The 20,248-nt window shown below is 34.4% G+C and overlaps 1 protein-coding gene across 3 annotated transcripts in view; it reads right to left on the bottom strand.

Moving 5' to 3' along the window:
- Positions 1–20,248, bottom strand: part of ITFG1 (integrin alpha FG-GAP repeat containing 1) — a 71,434-nt gene that overhangs the window by 2,835 nt on the left and 48,351 nt on the right. The window contains exons 11-17 of one of the 3 annotated variants that reach the window (XR_014886178.1): positions 19,847–19,997; positions 19,260–19,368; positions 15,813–15,856; positions 13,786–13,864; positions 3,796–3,920; positions 2,859–2,941; positions 1,205–1,450 (exon numbers count right to left, since the gene is read on the bottom strand). Coding sequence is in view for 2 of the 3 variants with exons in the window: in XM_085235166.1 (XP_085091292.1) it covers positions 1,333–1,450; positions 2,859–2,941; positions 3,796–3,920; positions 13,786–13,864; positions 15,813–15,856; positions 19,260–19,368; positions 19,847–19,997 (709 nt within the window). In the remaining variant the exon portion in view is untranslated. Of the gene's footprint in view, positions 1–1,204; positions 1,451–2,858; positions 2,942–3,795; positions 3,921–10,587; positions 13,033–13,785; positions 13,865–15,812; positions 15,857–19,259; positions 19,369–19,846; positions 19,998–20,248 lie in introns of those variants that run through there. The other 2 variants (XM_085235166.1, XM_085235167.1) reach the window with 2 other exon arrangements.

Here is a 20,248-nt window from a genome sequence, read left to right as displayed (position 1 = left end):
GGAAGGGCATTTGAAAATTATAGGAATTAACAATTGTTTACACAGTAATCTAAAAATACACAATTTAACCGAATATTTGTGCCTATTTTGTGCAAGATGCAGCTGTTGCAAAGGAGTTTAACACATGACCAACACCGCTTTATTCACATGCACTTAATGAATGGGGCTTAAAATGGCTCTGGGTTGACTGCTTCTTTATATTAAAATAAAGAAATTATTATTAGCAAAGAAAGCTTTAAACACTGTTGTGAAATCTCAGTTTCTCCAGATGGAATTATACATAGTCCTTCACAACTCAGAGACCAAACGTATTTTTTTTTCTACTCCTGTTGCTTTAGACATCTTGGGGACAGAGTTAAACCCAGGCAGTCCAAGCTATCACTTAGCAATGCTTTCTTGGTACATTAGGACACGTTAAGGACAGTCATCATAAAATTTGTATTTCCTTGCTGTGTGTGTTACATTCCCAACACCACTGTGATTTGGAGACCATATTTAACATTTTGAAGAGTGGAGAATGACAGACAAGTAACATTTAAACATGAAGCATGCGCAAAGCCTATCTGAATGTTTAACAAGGTCATTTTATTTCCACAAGCACAAAATAACAAACAGTTCTACCATGTCAAAATGTGCGGTAATTTTATTTGACAGCTAAGATTATGGTTTGGATATGCAGTAGCATTTATTGGCAATCCTGCCAGTTGGATATGATTGTGAACTGCATAGTTAAGAAAAATGGGAATGCATTGCTTTTGTGACATGAAAGGCCCCTTTCAAAATGCTTCTTCAAATCAATAGATTTCTATACACTGCATGTATAATTCAGACACACAGAGCAAAGCAGCCAATATGCACACAATTGTCTCCCTATACACTCTTGAATGCTAATGTGAGTGCAATCAGCAAAGATAGTTACAGAAAAAAGAAATGTTTTTCCTCTTTTTAGATTACCAGCAACTCAAGCTAAGTAAATTGAATTTCTGTTCCCTTTTTCTAATACTGTACTTTTAAAATTCTGCAACGTAGAAAGCTTAGATATGAACCAAAAACTTCTCATCTTGTTGGCAATAACAGCTTAATGGCAAAAGCTTATCAATCCTTTCCTTCATTTCCCTTTTCAAGTTTAAGCCTTCAAGCTTAAGTAGAAACAATGCCAATTTTTAAGCTTGCAATAAATACCAAATTAATGACAAATCCACACCTTTAGGGAATTAATGCAGTCTGTGTCAGAAATTATATAAAGCTGTTCCAAGATGTACAAGTCTATAAGATATAAGGAAATGTTAAATAGCATAGAAAATATAGAAAAATACAGCTAATTAAACTTACCTTTTCTTGCCAGTGTAATATGCCAATTATTGCCAGGATAAAAACACAGACACCAATTAAGGCTATAGCCGTTAGCAGCACTATGTTACTCGGGGTCAGATACAGCTTAGCACTCCAGCTATACAAAAGAGGAAAATCCAAGGAAATGTTAATACCCTTAATTAGGAAGTAGAAAACAGATTTCATTTATGAAGATCAAAATAACTTGCTAGTATTGAGATAAGTAGCAGCCTGGTCCATAAAAACCTAGTGGCTGTACTGGAGCTTAATGGTGTCTACTTGGAAATACGTAACAGTTTTTTTCAAGTATTGCCACTGAAATTGAGCTTATTTATCCAGGAATGCTATGAGCATCCTCAGAGACTGACTTTTGTCCTACTTGTAGGCAGCAGTTGGCTATGGCAGAAAAATGCTGGAAAGCAACGAAACGAGGCACTTGAAGGACTTCTGGAAGGCATCCCTAGAAAATTGTGGGGTCCCAAGGCTCAGTAACACTCTTTTTATCCTTCAGACTTCTTGTCATGGGAAAGCTATCAGCATGATATTTTTTGCTGAGGTAGTACCAAGTCCTCACAGGAAACTGCATGTTTGTATTAAAAGGAATTATAAATTAAGAAGTGTTTTTTTAGGAAATCCTAATTCTTTTGGAATTCTATTCTCCACAGTTTAGTGGCCATAAACTTGCTCTCTAAAGAAAGCAGAAATAGCTTATGGATGACTGAGAAAATTCTTCATAATGCATACCTTTAAATACCTTACCGCTGTAACTAAATTTTCTCCATCTGCCAGATGTTATTCCTGCGGTTGTTAATTAGTAACTCAAGTGGCACATCACTTCTCAACTGTTATTTGTTCTGTAGTATTCTGTAAAATTAGCTGCTGAAACTGATGTCAGAATCACTTCTGCATGATAAATGCAACTGACCTCACTAGTAGATCAAGCGGCAAAAAGCAGCTGTAATGTGACTAATGTTTTCTCTAACAGCAGCGACAGAAACATGCTTGATTTCTGAGACAAGCACTTTAATTTCCAAATGAATTCAATGTTAAAAAGCTTATATAAGTAACCTCTTCACCTTTACTTAAGGAAAAACATTCATACCTATGGCAACAGATAGTGTGTTCAGAAGGGCTGAATTGAAGCTTTTATGTACAACTGGGCAGAAATTGCATGTTTGGTGAAACCAAAATGCTTGCTTCAATCATTACCATGCTTACAATTTGTAAAAAAAAAAAAAAAAAAAAAAGCTAGTAAATCCAGCAAATATGTTATTATTTACAGGAGTTCAGCTGGTAATAGATTCTGATTGCTTATGGTTACTACATTAAATTATATGTAAATACTCAAAAATATTCTGTCCAGTCACAGTGGCAACAACAGTACCAGAACTGAGTCCCTCTCCTTTATTGCTTTTAGAGTCACTTTCTATATGACTTAGAAGAAAAAAAGAGAAGAAAAAAGAACACAGATTTTAAATTAGGCATTATGTAATTTTGTGATATGCAATTCAAAATCATGAAGTTACCTTCGAGGAACATTATGAGGATATGGGATGACTATAAGCTGGGAGTTTGGTATGATAGCTGTCCATTCTTGTTTTCTTACAGACTGAAAGTAAAACAAAGGCTATGTTAATTCCTAACAAGCCAACACACTTAAAAGCAAAGTATTTTCTCTGTTGAAATATGGAAAAGGAAAAAAAAACCCTCAGAAGTGACTGCTTTTTTTCAAGTGACTTTTTCCCTTGCATTTATGTAAGTATTTTATTCTGAAAGCTCCAAAGCACTTTAAAAACAACAAGGAAGTCTAAAGCAAGAGAAGTGCTGTTGACATGAAACACGTATCTGCTCAAAATGCAGATACAAAGCAACAACATAATAGCGAACAAAAAAGAACCCGTTTCACAAAGGAATTTTACCAATTATCCAAATCAGAATATCATGGATACGCTGATACAAATACTTCATTTTTTTTAAAGCAATATAATCAGATTTTTTTAAGGTCTGTGAACAGTCAGGACCCTTTTACATTTCACCTCAAGATTAGACGATTGCAGTAACCTCTACCTCCTGTCACATTGATCATGGTGCTAGCACTGAACTAGAAAGGATTGTGTGAGTTTACAGACCAGCCCCAGGGAAATCTTACAGCTGAGACCATAATAATTGGACCACCAGGTCTAATACACATTTATCATGTAAGCAAGCCTCATATGACTAATGCTTATACACAGCTTCTGTTATCTTTCAGTTTTATTGTTGGCATAGGAACTTACACCCAACTTAAAAACCAGATGTGCAAAGTATCAGGGTATTTTTTTGGCAAACCCTTTTCTGTATTCAAATTTACCTTGATATTCATACTTCGGAAATAAGTATCATTAGCAATTTTCCTATCCATTTTTTCTATTATGAAAGATAATACCAGAAATATTAGCTCGAGAATCATAAATTTTAACCAACCTTTTCTCCTAAAGGACGAGGAATTCCAACATACAAATGATCAAGGAAGTTAGCACTACGCCCCAAGCCCAGCACATTGTATGGCAACTGGAGAGCAAAATGGGCTGACTGGCTCAGCTGTCCAGCTGAAATGAAATTAAAAAATAAGAAAATAAGAAAATAAGCTTTCTGAAAAAACCCTTTCTATGCAAGCACGTTTCAGGGGCAATTACAGAAGTGTGATTTTTAAAATTTTTAATGTCTCAGTCCCACATTTCCTAACTATTAATGGGCACTTAATTGTAAATTGCTTAAATACTTTAGATTTCTAGGTAAGAGAATTCTTTCAAGCACCTTTTCTGTGTCAAACTGCTATTTGTTACAAGTTGAGGAGTAATAAGCTATTCATATTTATTTAGACATGGCTGGTAGCAAACCTCCCCATTTACTGCCCCATTTACTCATAAGCCCAGACTCACCATGAGAAGGTTCACTTTAACTCTTGCTAATAGTATTCAGTAATTAATGTTTTTTCTTGTGTCACAAAATCAGCTGAGAAAATGCTCATAAACAAATTCTCACATCATAATTTGATTTAATGACGACAGGATTACAGCCATTGCAAGTTACATCCTATCCAGAGCATGTAATTATGAAGAACTAAATGAGAGACTATATGATAAAAATAACATTCTTTCCCTCCAGAAAAGACAGTAGGAAAACAGAAGCATGCAGTTATCTACAGGTTCACTAAGATGCCATTTCCAAGGTGGCCAATTACTCCATTTAAATAAAAACCTTGTAATCTTAATGTCTGGCAAACTGATTCAGATCCTTTGTGGATTCTTTGTTCATTCCCTAGAAGGCTTCTTAGCAAGGGATCTGGCGCCACAGCATGATATCAGCATCTCAAAAACCACAGTGAATTCAGCCCTTCCCAGACTAAGAAATTTAAAGGATACTCCAGCACCACAAATCAAATTACGTGATCAGTAGACAGGTTTTGTTCTTGTTGCTATTGCTGTTTTTAAATATGACAGCAGTGTCAGGATTTTCTGAATGTCAAATTTTTCTCATTAACTTTGGCTTTGTTTTAAAAACGAACAAAATATCTAATACTCTATCACGCTGTAACCCTACAAAGAATTTTCTGTAAAAAACTGTTTCAGTAATGCTGATTTCTGAAGGACTTCTCCCAAAAGAACAATGTGTAATACTTAATATTGAAAGGTTTTTCAAATGACTTTTGAGTGAAATACCTAGGATTATAAGGGGACTGTAACTTAGGTCTTCCTTTTTTCCTTCATTATACAAATGAAATGAATGTCAACTAAATTAAAGGAAATAAAAGAAAATGTCATACAGTGTGTGCAGTCAGCCTTTAAAGAGTTTGGAGTTAGATACTACACTAGAATTCTTAACAGCACTGAATAATTTCATGGCCTCTGATACTGGTTCTTATGCCTACTTGGATAAGGATGATGAAATCTTATGCTTCAGGATGTAAGTGAATCATACGCAAAGGTCAGAAAGAAATGCTTCCTACTATACAGCACAAATACTTTTATTTAATCTGCCTTAAAATGAGGAGAAGTTATCTAAGCAGGACTTGGGAGGACGGCAAGTAGAAGGTTCTAGTTTATTTTAAAATCAACTGACTATAAATACGGGAGATCATTGAAATGATTTCTTGCTTTATTCCACTTGCATCTATCAATTTCTACAAAAGTTTGGTAGTTACTTAAACACTCCATTTAGAATTGCAAAAAGTAATAAAAAAGGACTAATGTTTATCTGAGAAGCATAAAAACCTTGAGCAACAATTAAAAAGTGACAGACTACTGTTAGCAATTTATTGCTTTATTTATTTTAATGTTTAATCAAGAGCCACCTGAAGTTTGCAGTTACCAATAATTAATTTACTTATGAAAATATTTCAAATTTAATTTGAACTGCAACTCTAATATTTGCTATGTTGTAAAATTATTGTGGACAGATTTCTACTTATGCCAAGAAAATCTGAAAATACCATTCCATCTTCAGTAGGAGGGTGGGATTTACTGCTTACATTAAGATTGTTCCTTAAGCTTTCTGAAGTGTTAGCAAGATGGAGAAAGAGTTGTTGCTTCACAGTTTTCTTCACTTGACTAATAAAACTGGTACTATAAACAAGATTTAAAAAAAAAAAAAAGAAACACAAAGCAGCATTCACCTGTACATGCTGTGCATTAATACTCCTTTAAAGGCTATTCAACACTTACATTTTCCTACTAACAGCACAAACAGTCTTTTCTTGCAGTCGTTTCTTAAAAAGAAAGCTATCTGGAAGCACTCAGATATATCATGTGCTATGAACTCAGAATATGGTGTTGTCATAAATGTTTTCATTTTAAATTAGAAGTCAGTAAGTTCATTGCTTCAAAAAGCTTAGAGTAAGAAAACACACCACTTTAAGACATGGTTTTCAGTGGTTTCAGCCTGTCAGTCTGAATTTTTATGAAAAAGTTCACAATGTTAGGCAGCCAAGCCTCACAAAGTTGATATTGAAAAACAGTTCTGGTCATCTCCATATCTATCTCCTTGTTTTCCAAGTCTGGCATATAAAATTTGAAGCAGTCCATACCATTAACCTTTTGAAAGTCTTGTCTGAATACTGAATTGTGTATTGTCTGTAACACATACAGTACTTGTTCTGTTATATCTGAATGAAGACGTATTCCTTCTATTTCCATTATGCTGACACAAACTTGCTGAATGTCCTCAACAGCTTACTTCAGGGTGACTTCAGTGTAAGTGCTAAAATGCAACCAATCGAACTTTATTAATGGAAGGTGATTGCATTTACATGTAGATGCAATGCTATTATTATTTTTTTTTTAAACAGAACTGATTATGTGTGAATCAGGACATCTGAAGCAGCTCAGTTGAACCTACATAGCTAGATGCACAATGCTGATATTTTTCAAACAGTTTAAACACATTTTGAGGAAATACAGAGCAGAATATATGAGACCACTAAAAAAACTTCCAACTAATGGAAGCTTCCATTTCAGATCTGCAGTCTCTCTCTCTTTTTTAATTATTAAACTTTAATTACAAAGCTTCACTTGCAGATACAAATTATTAAAACCATTCAGATTAATTTAAAATATAGTAAAAATATTTAGGCTTTCAAAAGTCCCCCACATTTGATCTATTAGAGGACTGAATAGCCAAAGATATTTTCATACAAGAAAATACTACTTTGTTTCCTCTAATTGGAGAAATGATGTATTTGTCAAAGTCTGTTATATACATATGTATATAAATAGTAACTGTTAATACTATAAATAGTATTTGTGATGTATTAACTTGTAAAAAAAAATCCCAATCATGCATGTCTTACAAAAATGTAAGAGTTGCTTAGTTTTAGGCATATTCTTTTTTACCCCTTAAAAATTTAGGTGGCTTTTCTGATCAAAAACAAACACTTTATTGCAGAAAACATCTTTTCTGGCAGCCACCAAAACACCTAAACAAGCTGGAAAGCTTTCAAACAGTTGGAAAAATTCCTCAGCTCTCACGGAAAGCTTTACTTTAGTTCCCTTATTACTGCCTTTGGAGTTGTAGCCTGCTGATGAGAGAACAAAGAAATACAGTGGAGTAAAAGCTCCTTTTTTGGTTAGGGATACGCAGAATGGCGACCTGAGCTTCTGAAGCGCTGAGGATATTTCCTTCTTGTGACTTGGGTGTTTGCTAAGGAAATTCTACATGAGCACAGCACTTCATCTTTTGCCTTTTTCTACAATATTTTTTTTTCCTGGAGTTCCAGAAGTGGATGGAATATGTGTATTTGCAACTTAGATGCCTCCGGTGCTGCTAACATCTGTGATACTTCTGACAGCCCAAGCACCAATGATCCAATTATACTGGAACATGTCTTCAATAATAACAACTTTCACCACAAAATTACAGAGTAAAGCTAGAATAACCAACCTTTTAAGAAAAGCAAAAATTATATGACCATATTATTGATATTCAAACCCTTCGCACAGGGTAAAGTTGTCTTATTTATAACACCTGAATATTTCAAGTTTGATAATACTGCATGCATTATTAAGAGTTCAAGAAAGGTTTCTATACAAAAAGAAGTTATATAGAAAAACATACTACAGTCGTCTCTATCTATAGCAACCAAAATATCTCCTAACAGAATTCAGATATTCAATTATTAAACGACTCGAGGTATTTCCATCTATACCATATTCTATATGGTAGAATTCTACATAACAAATTGCTTTTGAGACACATGAGAACACAATGCAACAACAAAGAGTAAACAGATTTCATAATGCCAGAAGGGCAGGACTTATCCAGGACTTATCCTTCCTTCTGTCATGGGAAGCTTTAAACAAAACCAGAGCTCTAAAATGAGTTGCAGTATTTATCAGAGCATGGAACTTCAGCCAGCTGCTTAAGCAAATTATGACTTGATCCATATAAGCAGCCCAACAAAGGTGTTCACAGAATAATGTAATGGATAGTCATGAATATTCATTTCTGAGTAAACACAAAGAATTTACTGTTCTGTGGCTCTTGGCCGACATTCATAAAATTTTTGGTAGATACAAACTGCAACAATAACCCTTACTAAGTATAAAATCATATATACACCTATTTTAACTTTAAGAGAGAAAACTAAGAAGTCCATAGCAGAAGCTGCAGACAAAACACAAATACATATCACCTTGACGCTCCAGCCCTGTTTGGTATGTGCTTGCTACATACATCAAACAACATCTCAAAAAGCTTTTTATAACAGGCCCTCTCTGCCAGAGGTGCCCTTATCACAAAAATATCTATAGAGAGCTGTATTTTCCCTCAGCTGTCTACCTAGTCAGCATGCCAAAGAGTCAGCCAAGTCCTGCTCAGGTTATGGAAGTGCAGAGCTGCCAGTCCTATCTGTCACTGCAAAGCTGCAGACAGACAAGCTTCAAGGCTTCTCGCCTACAAAGGAGAGAAAGTTAAGGTATTTGAGGGCTCAGATGTTGCGTGGCAGAGGGAGAAAGAAAGCAGAAAGACAGAAAAATTGGAGTGTAGTGAAAAGGTAGCAGAGAGAAAACCGAATAAAAAGAAGGTGATAGCTAAAGGTAGCTTGTTCATGGTATGATGTTTCTACAGAGCTATTCAGCCTTTGCAACTCTCTAATAACAGATGTAAAATGCTTCTCGTGCTGGTGCTATGGCATGAAATTGTCTTTGTGCAGTTTCTCAAAATACTTCAGTAAATTAACCAGCTGCCCTATATAAAGAATTTGTTCCAATTTATGTTATTTTGAGCCCACAAGGATATTAATTCTAAGAAACTCGGTTGATAATAAAATAAATGGAATCAAACTTACTGAATAAGTAGCCTTTTCAATAAAACACAGAAAAATAGCTATTTAAGAAGTACAACAGCTGGCAAAAATGTCACATCTGAAGTTTAGCCATGGTCAGAACTGTTAGATTCAGCTCATGCACCTCCACCATGCCAAGAACAGCTTTAATTTACTCTATGCTCAAGTTCTGCTATTGTACTCTAGCTTATTCCAGGTATTCTTGATTGAAGTTTTTCAGCTGAATCCTTTCTCAGAAAAATATTACAAGATCCCTGGAAGCAAATGAAAACCTGGAAATACAGACATGGAGCTGCAACTCCTGAAAAATAGAAACTCCAAGAGAAAAAACAAGGAAAAGGCAGGTTGCAGGATCAGAGCACACGGCTGAAATTAATTTACCTACCTCTCCCAGATTTACACCAGAACCTAACCTGATCATAAAATGCATTCAATATAAAAAGCTGTTGCATTTGAATTGCTTCTCAGAGAGGAAAGGTCTGTGGAAATGCTAACGGAAGATGTAAGACCCAATACTTATGCTCATTTTGGCAACTGCTATTCCTTTTAGTTAATTTAACAATATTTCTTGTAAGATTACAGGCAAATTGAGGAATGTAGAAGTAAAAAGCACTGAATACACGCTAATTATTATTCTGCTATCTTTTAACAACATACTGGAATGTTAACAGTAGAGAGAATAATTCTAACAACGTTTTAAAATACCCTCTCAATTATGCAAATTTGCTGTAGTTAAGACTTGGCAGATCAAAGAACTTCAAAATGAATTTGATAAGAACAGCCGTATGTGCCTTGTTATTCTACTGTTTGCATGAATACTGCATACATAAAAGATACTGTATTTCACAACTAGTGGCCTGCAGAATTAGGAACATCAGAAATAGAACGGTGAACATTTCTTCTTCTTTAGTTTGGTTTCAGATGGTCCAACCAATAACTGTTCCTCTGGTAAAACTTCTGGTAAAGATAGCAAATAGCAACAGTGACAGGAAAACAAACTGAATGTGGAATGTTCTTTTCATTAGAAAAAGAACAACATTGCTATGTTACTTTTTTGGAAAGAGATTACATAGATATATAGAATATATACAGATATATAGAAAAGGTAATTATAAACTATAAAATTCTTTCATTATTGCTTTCATAAAATTAAAAGCTTTGGATATGAATTGTTCCATGATATTATATAAAAAATGGGAAAAAAAAAGATAAAAATGAGTTTTAAGATGGCATATAGATGCCATACTTTCAAAGCTCAATGTGGAAAAGATGTTTTTTAGGCTTATACATGGCCCAAAAATGCCATCTGGGTTTGGTACTGTCAGCCAATACATATATATGAAAGCGCCGCTTGAGGTTTTTCTTGGCAGTCAGATAGAATATGATTTGGCTCTAACAGACAATGCATATCAAAATAATAACCTGTAGGCCAATAATTCCAGTTAGAAGTATATTTATTGAATTTTACAAGTAGGACTTGAGAAAGAAGAAAGTTTAGCTAAAAACTTAATATAATAGGTTCAGAAAATGTGACTGAGAAGTACTTGCAGGAATTACACAGACTCAAAAAATCTATTAACACATTACAGTTGAGAAGTTGATCAAAGAGTATTACAAAATTCCCTCTAGCAGTACTGTGAGGGTCATATATGCACTTGGAATTCATTACTGTTATTTTATAATGTCAAAACAGAAAAGGAAATTAATCATGATTGGGCTCTATTAGGTTTTTATTATTGCAAATATGGTAGTAGTGAAGATTAAGAGTACTACAGCAGTATGAAATCATATTTGATAGATATTTCCCACAGTAAATTGTAAGTAAATTGAGCTTTGCATTCCTAAAAGCAACCCTCCTGAAAAGAACTACCAAACCCTAGGACATTGGTTTTAAAAAAAATTTACTTATTTCCCTTTCAAGAGATCCAGAAAACAAATAAAAACTACCAACATCCCCAACTCCCCAAGATTAAGAAAATGATATGTAAAATAGGTCCAAATTTTAAATGAGCTTTATTCGCGTGCAGATACAGGGAATTTGTAAGTTACTGGCATTCTTCCATGACACAGAGGTCAGGAGTTGGAACATCTTTATTTTGTCACCGGGTTATAATATAAGATTGCTGAAATAATGAGTGTTCACAAACCAATCCTATCTGAACTTGTAATTCTCTGTTTCCTTAAGATAGTTTTAATAAGTTCATTTGAAACTTATGTCAATTTACAAAAATTAAGTTTATTTTAAAAAACAGCATATCATAAACCATCCATGTCTGCCAACTTCTAATCCTCTACAGTTACAATTTCTGGTATCCCAATACCAGTAACAATCCCAAATAGAAAATGCTTTAAGGAATTGGATAATACAAATTCTACTAGCTGCTAGATGCGATCTTATAAATGTATAGTATGACTTCACTTGAAATATCAGACTTCCAAGTCTGAGATAGTGTTAAGCACAAATAAATAGAATGAAAAACTGCTCTGACTACACAAATGTTGCATCTAGATGAGTATAATTAGATCTCAGCAGAGCTTGTGTTATAGTTGATTTGATTTATAGTCATTTCATAGCTCTCTGCTAATGAAGAAAAGATCAGTTTGATGGTGCCATTAATGCCTTTCTTTATTTATGCAAAGAAGTCTTTTTTTGTTACTATCAGTACTTCTAATAATACAATTGTGCACAGATATCTTCTGAAAACATACATGGCCAAAGGGATTATGAAGCTGTTTTTTCCTTTAACAGGTGTACTAAATTTAGGCAGGCCCACATTCAGTACAAGGGAGTCTGAAGGAGTAAATACATTACACTTCCTTAAACTCACTGACCTCTTCATTTAGATGCATGTTCATTCAAAGAATGCACCAAACTAACTTCTAGTGGTAGGCTGGAAAGAAATTTTGTAATCTAGAAGTTTCAGTAATTTCCAGGAACTCTACCAGCAGCTGTCACAAAGCAGCTTTAGCTGATACCTGATACCCATATTCTCAGAGGACAGCCCTGAAGAGTAGAGGTGCAGCAATCAACTGCAAGTAGCTTAGATAACAGCAGAAAGAAGAGATTAATTTTTATTAAACAGATTTGTGAAAAGAAAGAAGGGCTTTTATTAAGATATGATGATAATTACAAGCTGTTTGCACTTTTGATCTGTAGAAAAGCAAGCAGTTAAGCCTTTGAAAAAAGGGATGGGTACAATAAAATTGCTCATTTTCAACAGTATTCGTAAGTAGTATTCTTAGCATTCTTAGTACTCTTCGCAGAACTCAAGTCTACAGTCAATATGCAACATGGAAGCAAAATTAATCAATACTCAAAACATCCAGTCATTAAAAAGTACAGAGCAGAAAAGGTACACCAGTGAGCATTAAAGTAACATGGACAACACAGTATCAATCTCTAAAAACCCATCTTTAATTTAATTGCCTTCAAAACCAAGGCAAAGTGTGAAACAAAACATGTCTGCATTTGCATGGTGAGAAATCCTGCACCCCTCTCCAAGCAGGCCTACTTCCTGCCTGGAACATGCAACATCTTTCAGACTTATCTTCTGTTTCTTCATAACTTCTCCACAGTACACTAAGCTTTTTCTTCCTTTTCTTTCTTCCCCCCCCCCCCCCCCCCCCGCTGTGCTCCTTTCCTACTGCTTGGGCAAGAACATTTCAGGCTATGGCTAATTCCAACGGTACGTTGACCACACGGCCAGCTGGAGGACAAAACAGAATAAATAGCTGCTGGTCTCTACTTAAAGTCTTTTTCTCACGTGGAATTTTGTTTTCTACTTAACTGTTGATTCTACAGAACCGGCAGTTTTACTTGCAGCATCTATTCTTCAGTTACACTTCGCTTCAGCAGGCTCGTGTATGCAAATTATTTAGGACTACAGATAACCAAAAAAACAGCATACTGAAGTGAGTTTCACATCCACAGGAATCCAGGGAAAAAAAGAGAGATCTTGAACAAACCTTTGCCAGTGTTTTTTTTTTTTTTTTTTATTTATTTTTTTTTTTATATGGTTAACAAAATAGGCTCTACAGTGACTTGGCTCTGACAAAGTCTACCAGCCATCATCTTGCTGACTGCCAATAATGAGATATGCTAATTGTTACCCACCAGCACTGCCTGCCTAAGGGCATGGCCTGATGCACTGGGCTCTCCTCTTAGATTAACTACAAATCTCTAGATTTACTGTGGTGTTTTAAGTGTTCCTAGCGAAGTAAGCTCTTAGATTTAGCTTATGAAGAAAACTTTCAGAGCAACGAAGCGAAGAGCAAAACTAGAAGATTAGTTTGTAAAACTGAATTTGTACAATTTGAAAAAAATACTCAGCATTTTCATACATTGGCAGTAATCGCTAGCTTAAACAAAAATGTAGCCTTAAAATTCCAAGCCCAACTTTAAGCATGTATGAATGCAGAAGTACTACAGAGTATCAGAGTATGTTTTTGCAGCTATCTTGTACACATTTAAAGTCACATTATTTCTCTATATTTCCTCAGGTAGAATAAACAGTTCTGAGCACAGTGCTCAGGGTGAGAGCATTATCACTGATTTGGGACCCAGAATACCCACATCTCTTTCCTTAGATTATTGCCATTATTTAGCAATGTCTATTTTTATGAGATTATCTTACCTGACCCATTTTTCAAGTATCCATTTGCATCAACGGTTGTATACATGATGTAAGGACCAGGCTGATTAACACCAAAAGGCTAAAAGTGATAGGGGAGGGAAAAGAAGCAGACAAAATTTTAGGAACAGACAAAGCTCTAGTAATAAAAATATTAAAGCAAACTTTTACAGATTAATGTTTTCTTCGGAATATAGATTATTTTGAAGTCTTGCTCTTACATTGCCCATAGCAATGGGAATTCATTTTCAAAGTAAGACTAATCAGTTGTCTAAGTACCATTCCATTTCTCATGAAGAAAGCAATACTATTCAGTCCTATGGCAAAAGTTTGAATATTTCCTATGGAGCTTTAAATATATTAAAAAACTAAAACCTCAAATTATTACTGCATGTTCTGAAAAAAAAAACAAAAACCCAATCCTAAACCCAAAACAGGACTCATTCAAGATTTTGAGAATGCTCAAAAATGGAGTTTCTTAATCTGAAAATAGAATATAAATTCAAAATTATTATCATTATTCAGCAATGTTTTATTTAATTAAAACAATTGAACAGTTAATTTTCAGGTACCAATACCTATTTTAAATAAATTATTTGGAGAGAGAAGATGTGCTTAAACATCAAAGTACAGTTATAGGGGTAAAAAAAAAGGAAGGAAAATCAAAGGGAGTTGTGGATTATTGAATGATGAACCGTGTCATGTACCTATGTGAGAATAGCAGGAGCATACGTGGGGGGGAAATTATCTGTTAAGGTAGGAGGGACAGGGAACAGCTACAAGAGAAGATTTTAAATAAAGGCATTTTTCTTTTTTCTTCTAACAGTGAATTCAAGCTGGTATTATGACATCCAGTTCAGTAAAAAGACCTTTCAGATGAGTTGCAGAAAGTTCAATGAAGAAGAGATGATGAATGTCTTGCATCATGCCTCAAAAAACAGTAAGTTGTTAAGCATAAGAATAAATAATGATGATGAAAGCCAGTATCATATCTTGGAAAATAGTAATTAGCTAGAGAGAGGCATAAGGAGACAGAAAAATGATGTTAATGCAGAACTATGAAAGATGAACGTTATTTGATGTTAAAAAATGTGCATTATTATTGTCTTGGCCAGGCAATTGTATTCTGACGTAACATACCTCATGACACTAAGTTTTGTATGTTTGTTTTTTACAGTGAAGGCAATAGTATTTCAATGATCTTGACTATCAAGTGTTCAACATCTGTTGAACATCTGCTTTCTAAACCTCTTCATTTTGGCAAGTAAGCTAATAATACTACCAAAAACCTCTTACAATCTTTTATCAGAAATTAATCTGATGTCTTAAAATAGGCTTGAACAAAAGGTTGCTTTCTTTTGAAGCAGGTTGTTTTTTAATTTTCAAACTATATTTTAAGCTCACAGCTTTTGCAATTCAGCTCTGCAAAAATAACTTTGATTCCTGAGTTCCCCTTTTAGGCCTTTCTCTGTGAATATTGTCATTTGCTAATTGAAAGTTAACAGAAAACAGGTGTTTTTCAGGGTCTCTGGAGATAATTAAAAGATTTGAAATAGAATTAAGACATCTACATGTAGCTAATCTGCAGAACCATCAAAACCAGGTACATTTCTTTCCCTTTCTTCCTTTTTCTTCCTTGTACCCATGTACCCGATTTTAGCCCAGAAGTTGCTACCTAGAACCCAATAGCTGAAATTGTCCCACAGTGTTTTGCCTGGCCTTTATGACTGCCCTGATCAAGACCTGGCACATTTCATGGATTGGACATCCAGCTGTATTACATGTTTTTCTTGTACCTGACATAACCCAGCCCCTGGGATGCTGCATAACAAATCTCACTGCAGAATCAATCAATGGAGACAACTGGAGAAAGATAGTCTCAAACATGCACAACTTGGCCAGTCGATATTTGGATCACACATTCTTCTAGTCAGTAACTATCTTAGTTATGTATGTGAACAATTGTCAGCATAATTAGACCCCAGCTTATTTAAACCTAAAAAGTATTGTAAAGACATAATTACACTTACTGTTATTTTCCGAGGACAGTCATTAGAACAGAGGCCACTGAGAACTGCAAGAACAGAAAGTAAGCTTACAGTATTTATATTAAGAAGCCATCTTACAAGCACAACCTCAAAAAATCTATTAAAATATAATAATAGATGTCACGTGTCCATTAAGATAGATAAAGAAAACAGATTTTATTCATTATAACTTATGCACTACAAGAATGCTAATTTGCTTGAAGTATATTTCTCTGCAGAAATTTATCAGCTAATCACTGTTTTCTCATACCTCACTGGTTAGCTTGCTTCCTAAAGAAACATTTGTCAGTTGAAAAAAAATCCAAATTAAAACATGTTAAAACATAGCAGACTGTACATTTTACTCATTGCCCTTCTAACCATTTCAAATATACTTGTCAGAAATTCAGCTTTATTATTATTTTTTTTTAACTGGAAAAGAGGAAAGTAAAGGCTTTTCCCTAAATACAGGTGGTAGCTTTAAAACTTGATTCAAATCAAGTCCCATCACCTGTTTAAGAATATTTAGAAGTGTTATTCAGAAGTATTATAAGCAGATGTGCATAATGCTTCTTAATATCTAAAGCATATGACAGTTGCTGAATTACTTGTCAGCTTGAAAAATCAGTTGACTACAGTAATGTTAAACATTTATAATCAACTAAGGGACAATGAAAGCCATCTGTTCTGTAACCTAGAACATCCTGTCACATTAAATATTAGATGCACAAAAGCTCGGGTACAAAATGTGTGGTGACAGAAGTACTAAGCAGTATATGTAACAGTGTAATAGTCTGATCAAAAATCATCCCAAACTAGTATAATAAGGACTACTTGTATTTTCTATGAAAATCTGAATGGAAATTATTTCAAAGTTAAAGTTTTTAAACATCCAAATAGAGAAAAATCTATAATCTATCTATACAGTCAAAAAGGAAATCTAGACAATTAACGTGAAGGTATGGCAAAGTACAATTTGAAGATGGTGCACGTATCTAATAAAAGACAACAAGCTACAAATTTATTTTGTACGTTAGATAAAGATGCACGTTCAAGTGGAGCCATCTCTTCCTATTTTGATGCAAAACAGCACGTAGCAATTTGCTGTTCAATTTCACTGTGGGAACAAATAACCTGACCAAGTTCATTTGACTACTTTCATCGTCCATATACCAAATAAATGAACACAGTGCATTTAGTGATACACCAATGGGCATAAAACCTGTTTTATTATAAATACTCCCTCCCGTGTCACAGCAGAAATGTTTTTAAGCTACTTTAATTTCCATTTTCTGGGGTTTCTACAAAAACATGAGCGTATCTGAGTACAGTGCTAAAAATCAAAGCAAACCTTTTTTAAGATATATGTAATACTGATGCTGAAAATTATTCTATTACCCATTCAAAATATCACACAATTGTCTGTCTAATGTAGCTTTGTGAAATGAAGCATTTTTCTAGAATGTTTTCTGCATGCTTGTCATTATTACACTATCCATACTCAGCATTATTTAAAAAGAGTACTGCTTCCATCAGCATGACAAATCATTGTAGTCTAATATGATGAAAATAAAGGCCAAACTACAGAGTAAGTAACACATAAATCAGCCCCTAGTAGTGGATGTAATTCTGTTTACCTTAGCAGAATGTATGCTTCAGAATCATTACGTATATTGAAATAACACAAAGGCAAACAATTTCTCCACAGCGAACCTCCTGTTTTTCTTGTTCAGTTTTCTCTTTGAGTTCACTTAAAGCTTTACCTTTTATCCCTTCTCAAATATGAAGGAGAGCAGCCAAGCAATGAGCTCAAAGCTCAACACCTTTGCAGTCTGGAAGAACATGGTAGGGCATGCAATTTGAAAACCTAATTACTCTCAATTACAAATATCATAATGTAACAGTAGCCTTTTAAACCAACGGTTTAATTAATTCACATACCCTTGCCATGCTATCTGTCATCCTAAATTGTTATGTTAAGATATATTTCATGCTATGTAATACATAAATTTAGGATGAAAACACCAAACTGACTCAGACATGGAAACATACTATCAGAATAGATCATGCAGAACATGAAATATGCTCCATGCAGAAGATCACTGAAATGAAACCAGTTCATTTTGGCCTAGATTCTGCATCATTTCCAAAGGATATGGGAAGAGAAACTCTAGTAAATTAGGCTTGATATGACAGCGGTACGGGCAAGAGACAGAAGTCCTTGCTGGAAAGAAAACAGCACAACCATTCAAGGCACAAATAAAAATAAATATATTTGGTTATTGTTTCTTGCCTAAATTCTGAAAATAGGCAAGATAAAAAGATAGTTATGGTGGACTATGTCATGATAGCCATGGTTCTCTTCTGAATTATTATGGCATACATATGTATAAGCATAATTACATTTTTATCAGATTCGTGACTAATAGGCTTCTTGCTCTAAATTTTAAATATCATGAGACATTAAAGTCTAAGTTGAAGAATAGATATATGTAGAATTACGTTGCTTTTACAGTGACAGCGCTATGTTACATTTGGAGATTAGTGAAGGTATTGTATAGAAGATTCACCAAAGGGAGCCCTTGAGTTCAGCCAAGTCCAGCCCTTTCCCTCAAAACCAGATACACTACATAGTTTGTTTAATCTAGTTGTGTAAGTCTCTAATGTTGGAAACTCTGCAGCTTCTCCAGGAATTTATATCAGTAATTCAAAAGCTACTGTTTAGGAAATTACTCTTATTCTTTACTCTTGTTTTAAGTTTGTTAATTTCCATCATATCCTGCATGGACAACAAAAAGCCAGACACACTTGTTCCCCTATGGTTATATATCCTCATGGATTGAAAATTTCTTCACACTTCTCTTTTAGAATGAATAACTCAGTTTCCCCACAGATCATAATTTTTGACATTTCATAATTAGTTTTCCTTCAAAAGCCAGAAGATTTTTTAAAGATCTAGTATTTGTCTTCAGAATTTTGCTAAGACGCAGAAGTGAAGAACCAAAGCTCCAAAATGAAAGGAAGGATTTAGACAGCCTCTAGGTAACAAGTGAGATATGACCTGCTTTCTAAGTAAAAGCACACACCCAGAGATAATGAACACTTATTTACTTGAAGGATATCGTGGTCAAAATTGCTATTAAAAACTGCTGAAGTGATATTAGAACAACAGAAGTACGGACAATAGTGGACAGAACTGCTTGGAAATTAAGTATGCTAACTTAAAACTAGGAAAAAACCCCAACCTTTGAAACCAAACAGAAATGAGTTATCCAAGTATAGATTATGCAATTTCTTTCTGCAGACCCTAACATTTTCCATGCTGTATTTTTTTCTTTTCTAGTACTGCCATGCACACTGCATTACCATAATGTTATCATATACAGAGGATCAAATATTCACATTCCCCTCAAGATCTGATTTTGACCTCATTTTATGGTAATAACTTACCAATAACTTTAACAAAATATGCATCTACTTCAAAGTTGTTTTTTAATGTATGGATAGCAAAGTCTTCACTGGAGTGGCCCTTGCTTACTACAACGATATCCAAGATTCCCTAGAGGGAAAAAGAAAGGTTGAATTAGAAATGAGAATGCTGATTTACTCTAGATAGCATCTAAATACAGTAAATACATTCCCTTAGAGGCACAAAAGAAAAGAAGCGTGCAGCAAAGTTTACTTTTCCTCTACCAATTATAATATATTTAGTATTATATTAATCTGTGGCAATATTAGAGTGCTCCATCCACACATAACAAGGATAACACACGAGGTTTGTCTCTTCCATGGCGTTGAAAAGGGCAGTTCAAACAGAGCAAATGGAGGGTTGGCGAACTTTTGGTCAGTGAATGGGCTGCTGCTACCTGCCCATCTTCCAGAGGACATTTCAAGAGCATGCAGACACATCCCAGTCTGAAAGCACTGCCTGCCATGTGCTCTAAAGCCAATGTTTATACAAAGCAGTGTAAGAATAACACAAAACATATACAGCAGCACAGAAGTGAATCTTTGCCGCAGTAAAGAGTTGAACTTACATCTTCGTAGATATCAAAGAAGGTTGCTACGACTGCATCTTTGATTTGATTTAGGTCAGAGAGCTCCCAAAAAACTTTAAACATACGACGTGCACTCTTGCAGCTTGCATTATTGCATGGGACATTTTCTAGTAAAAATGCTTGTTGATTGCTGTAAGACATTATGTATAAATAACAATTTACTTCCTATAAAATAATAAATTACAATATCTTTGTAATTTTGAAACCAACTGAAATATATATTCAATTTAAAAAAAAAATCACTCAAAAAAGCTAGCAGATTTAAAAATACATAAGCATTTATGGTAGCCTTACAGTCACAATTAAAACTCTGATGTCATACTTGATTTAAACTAACAATATGTTAAATAAATAGGTCCAAAACAGCAGGAATAACTTTGT

This window comes from Meleagris gallopavo, chromosome 13 (assembly GCF_905368555.1).
Source record: "Meleagris gallopavo chromosome 13, MGAL_WU_HG_1.1, whole genome shotgun sequence".
Classification (NCBI taxonomy): Eukaryota; Metazoa; Chordata; class Aves; order Galliformes; family Phasianidae; genus Meleagris; species Meleagris gallopavo.
The sequence above is the reverse complement of the archived record's forward strand: the minus strand, read 5'-3'. Positions and strand labels throughout refer to the sequence as shown.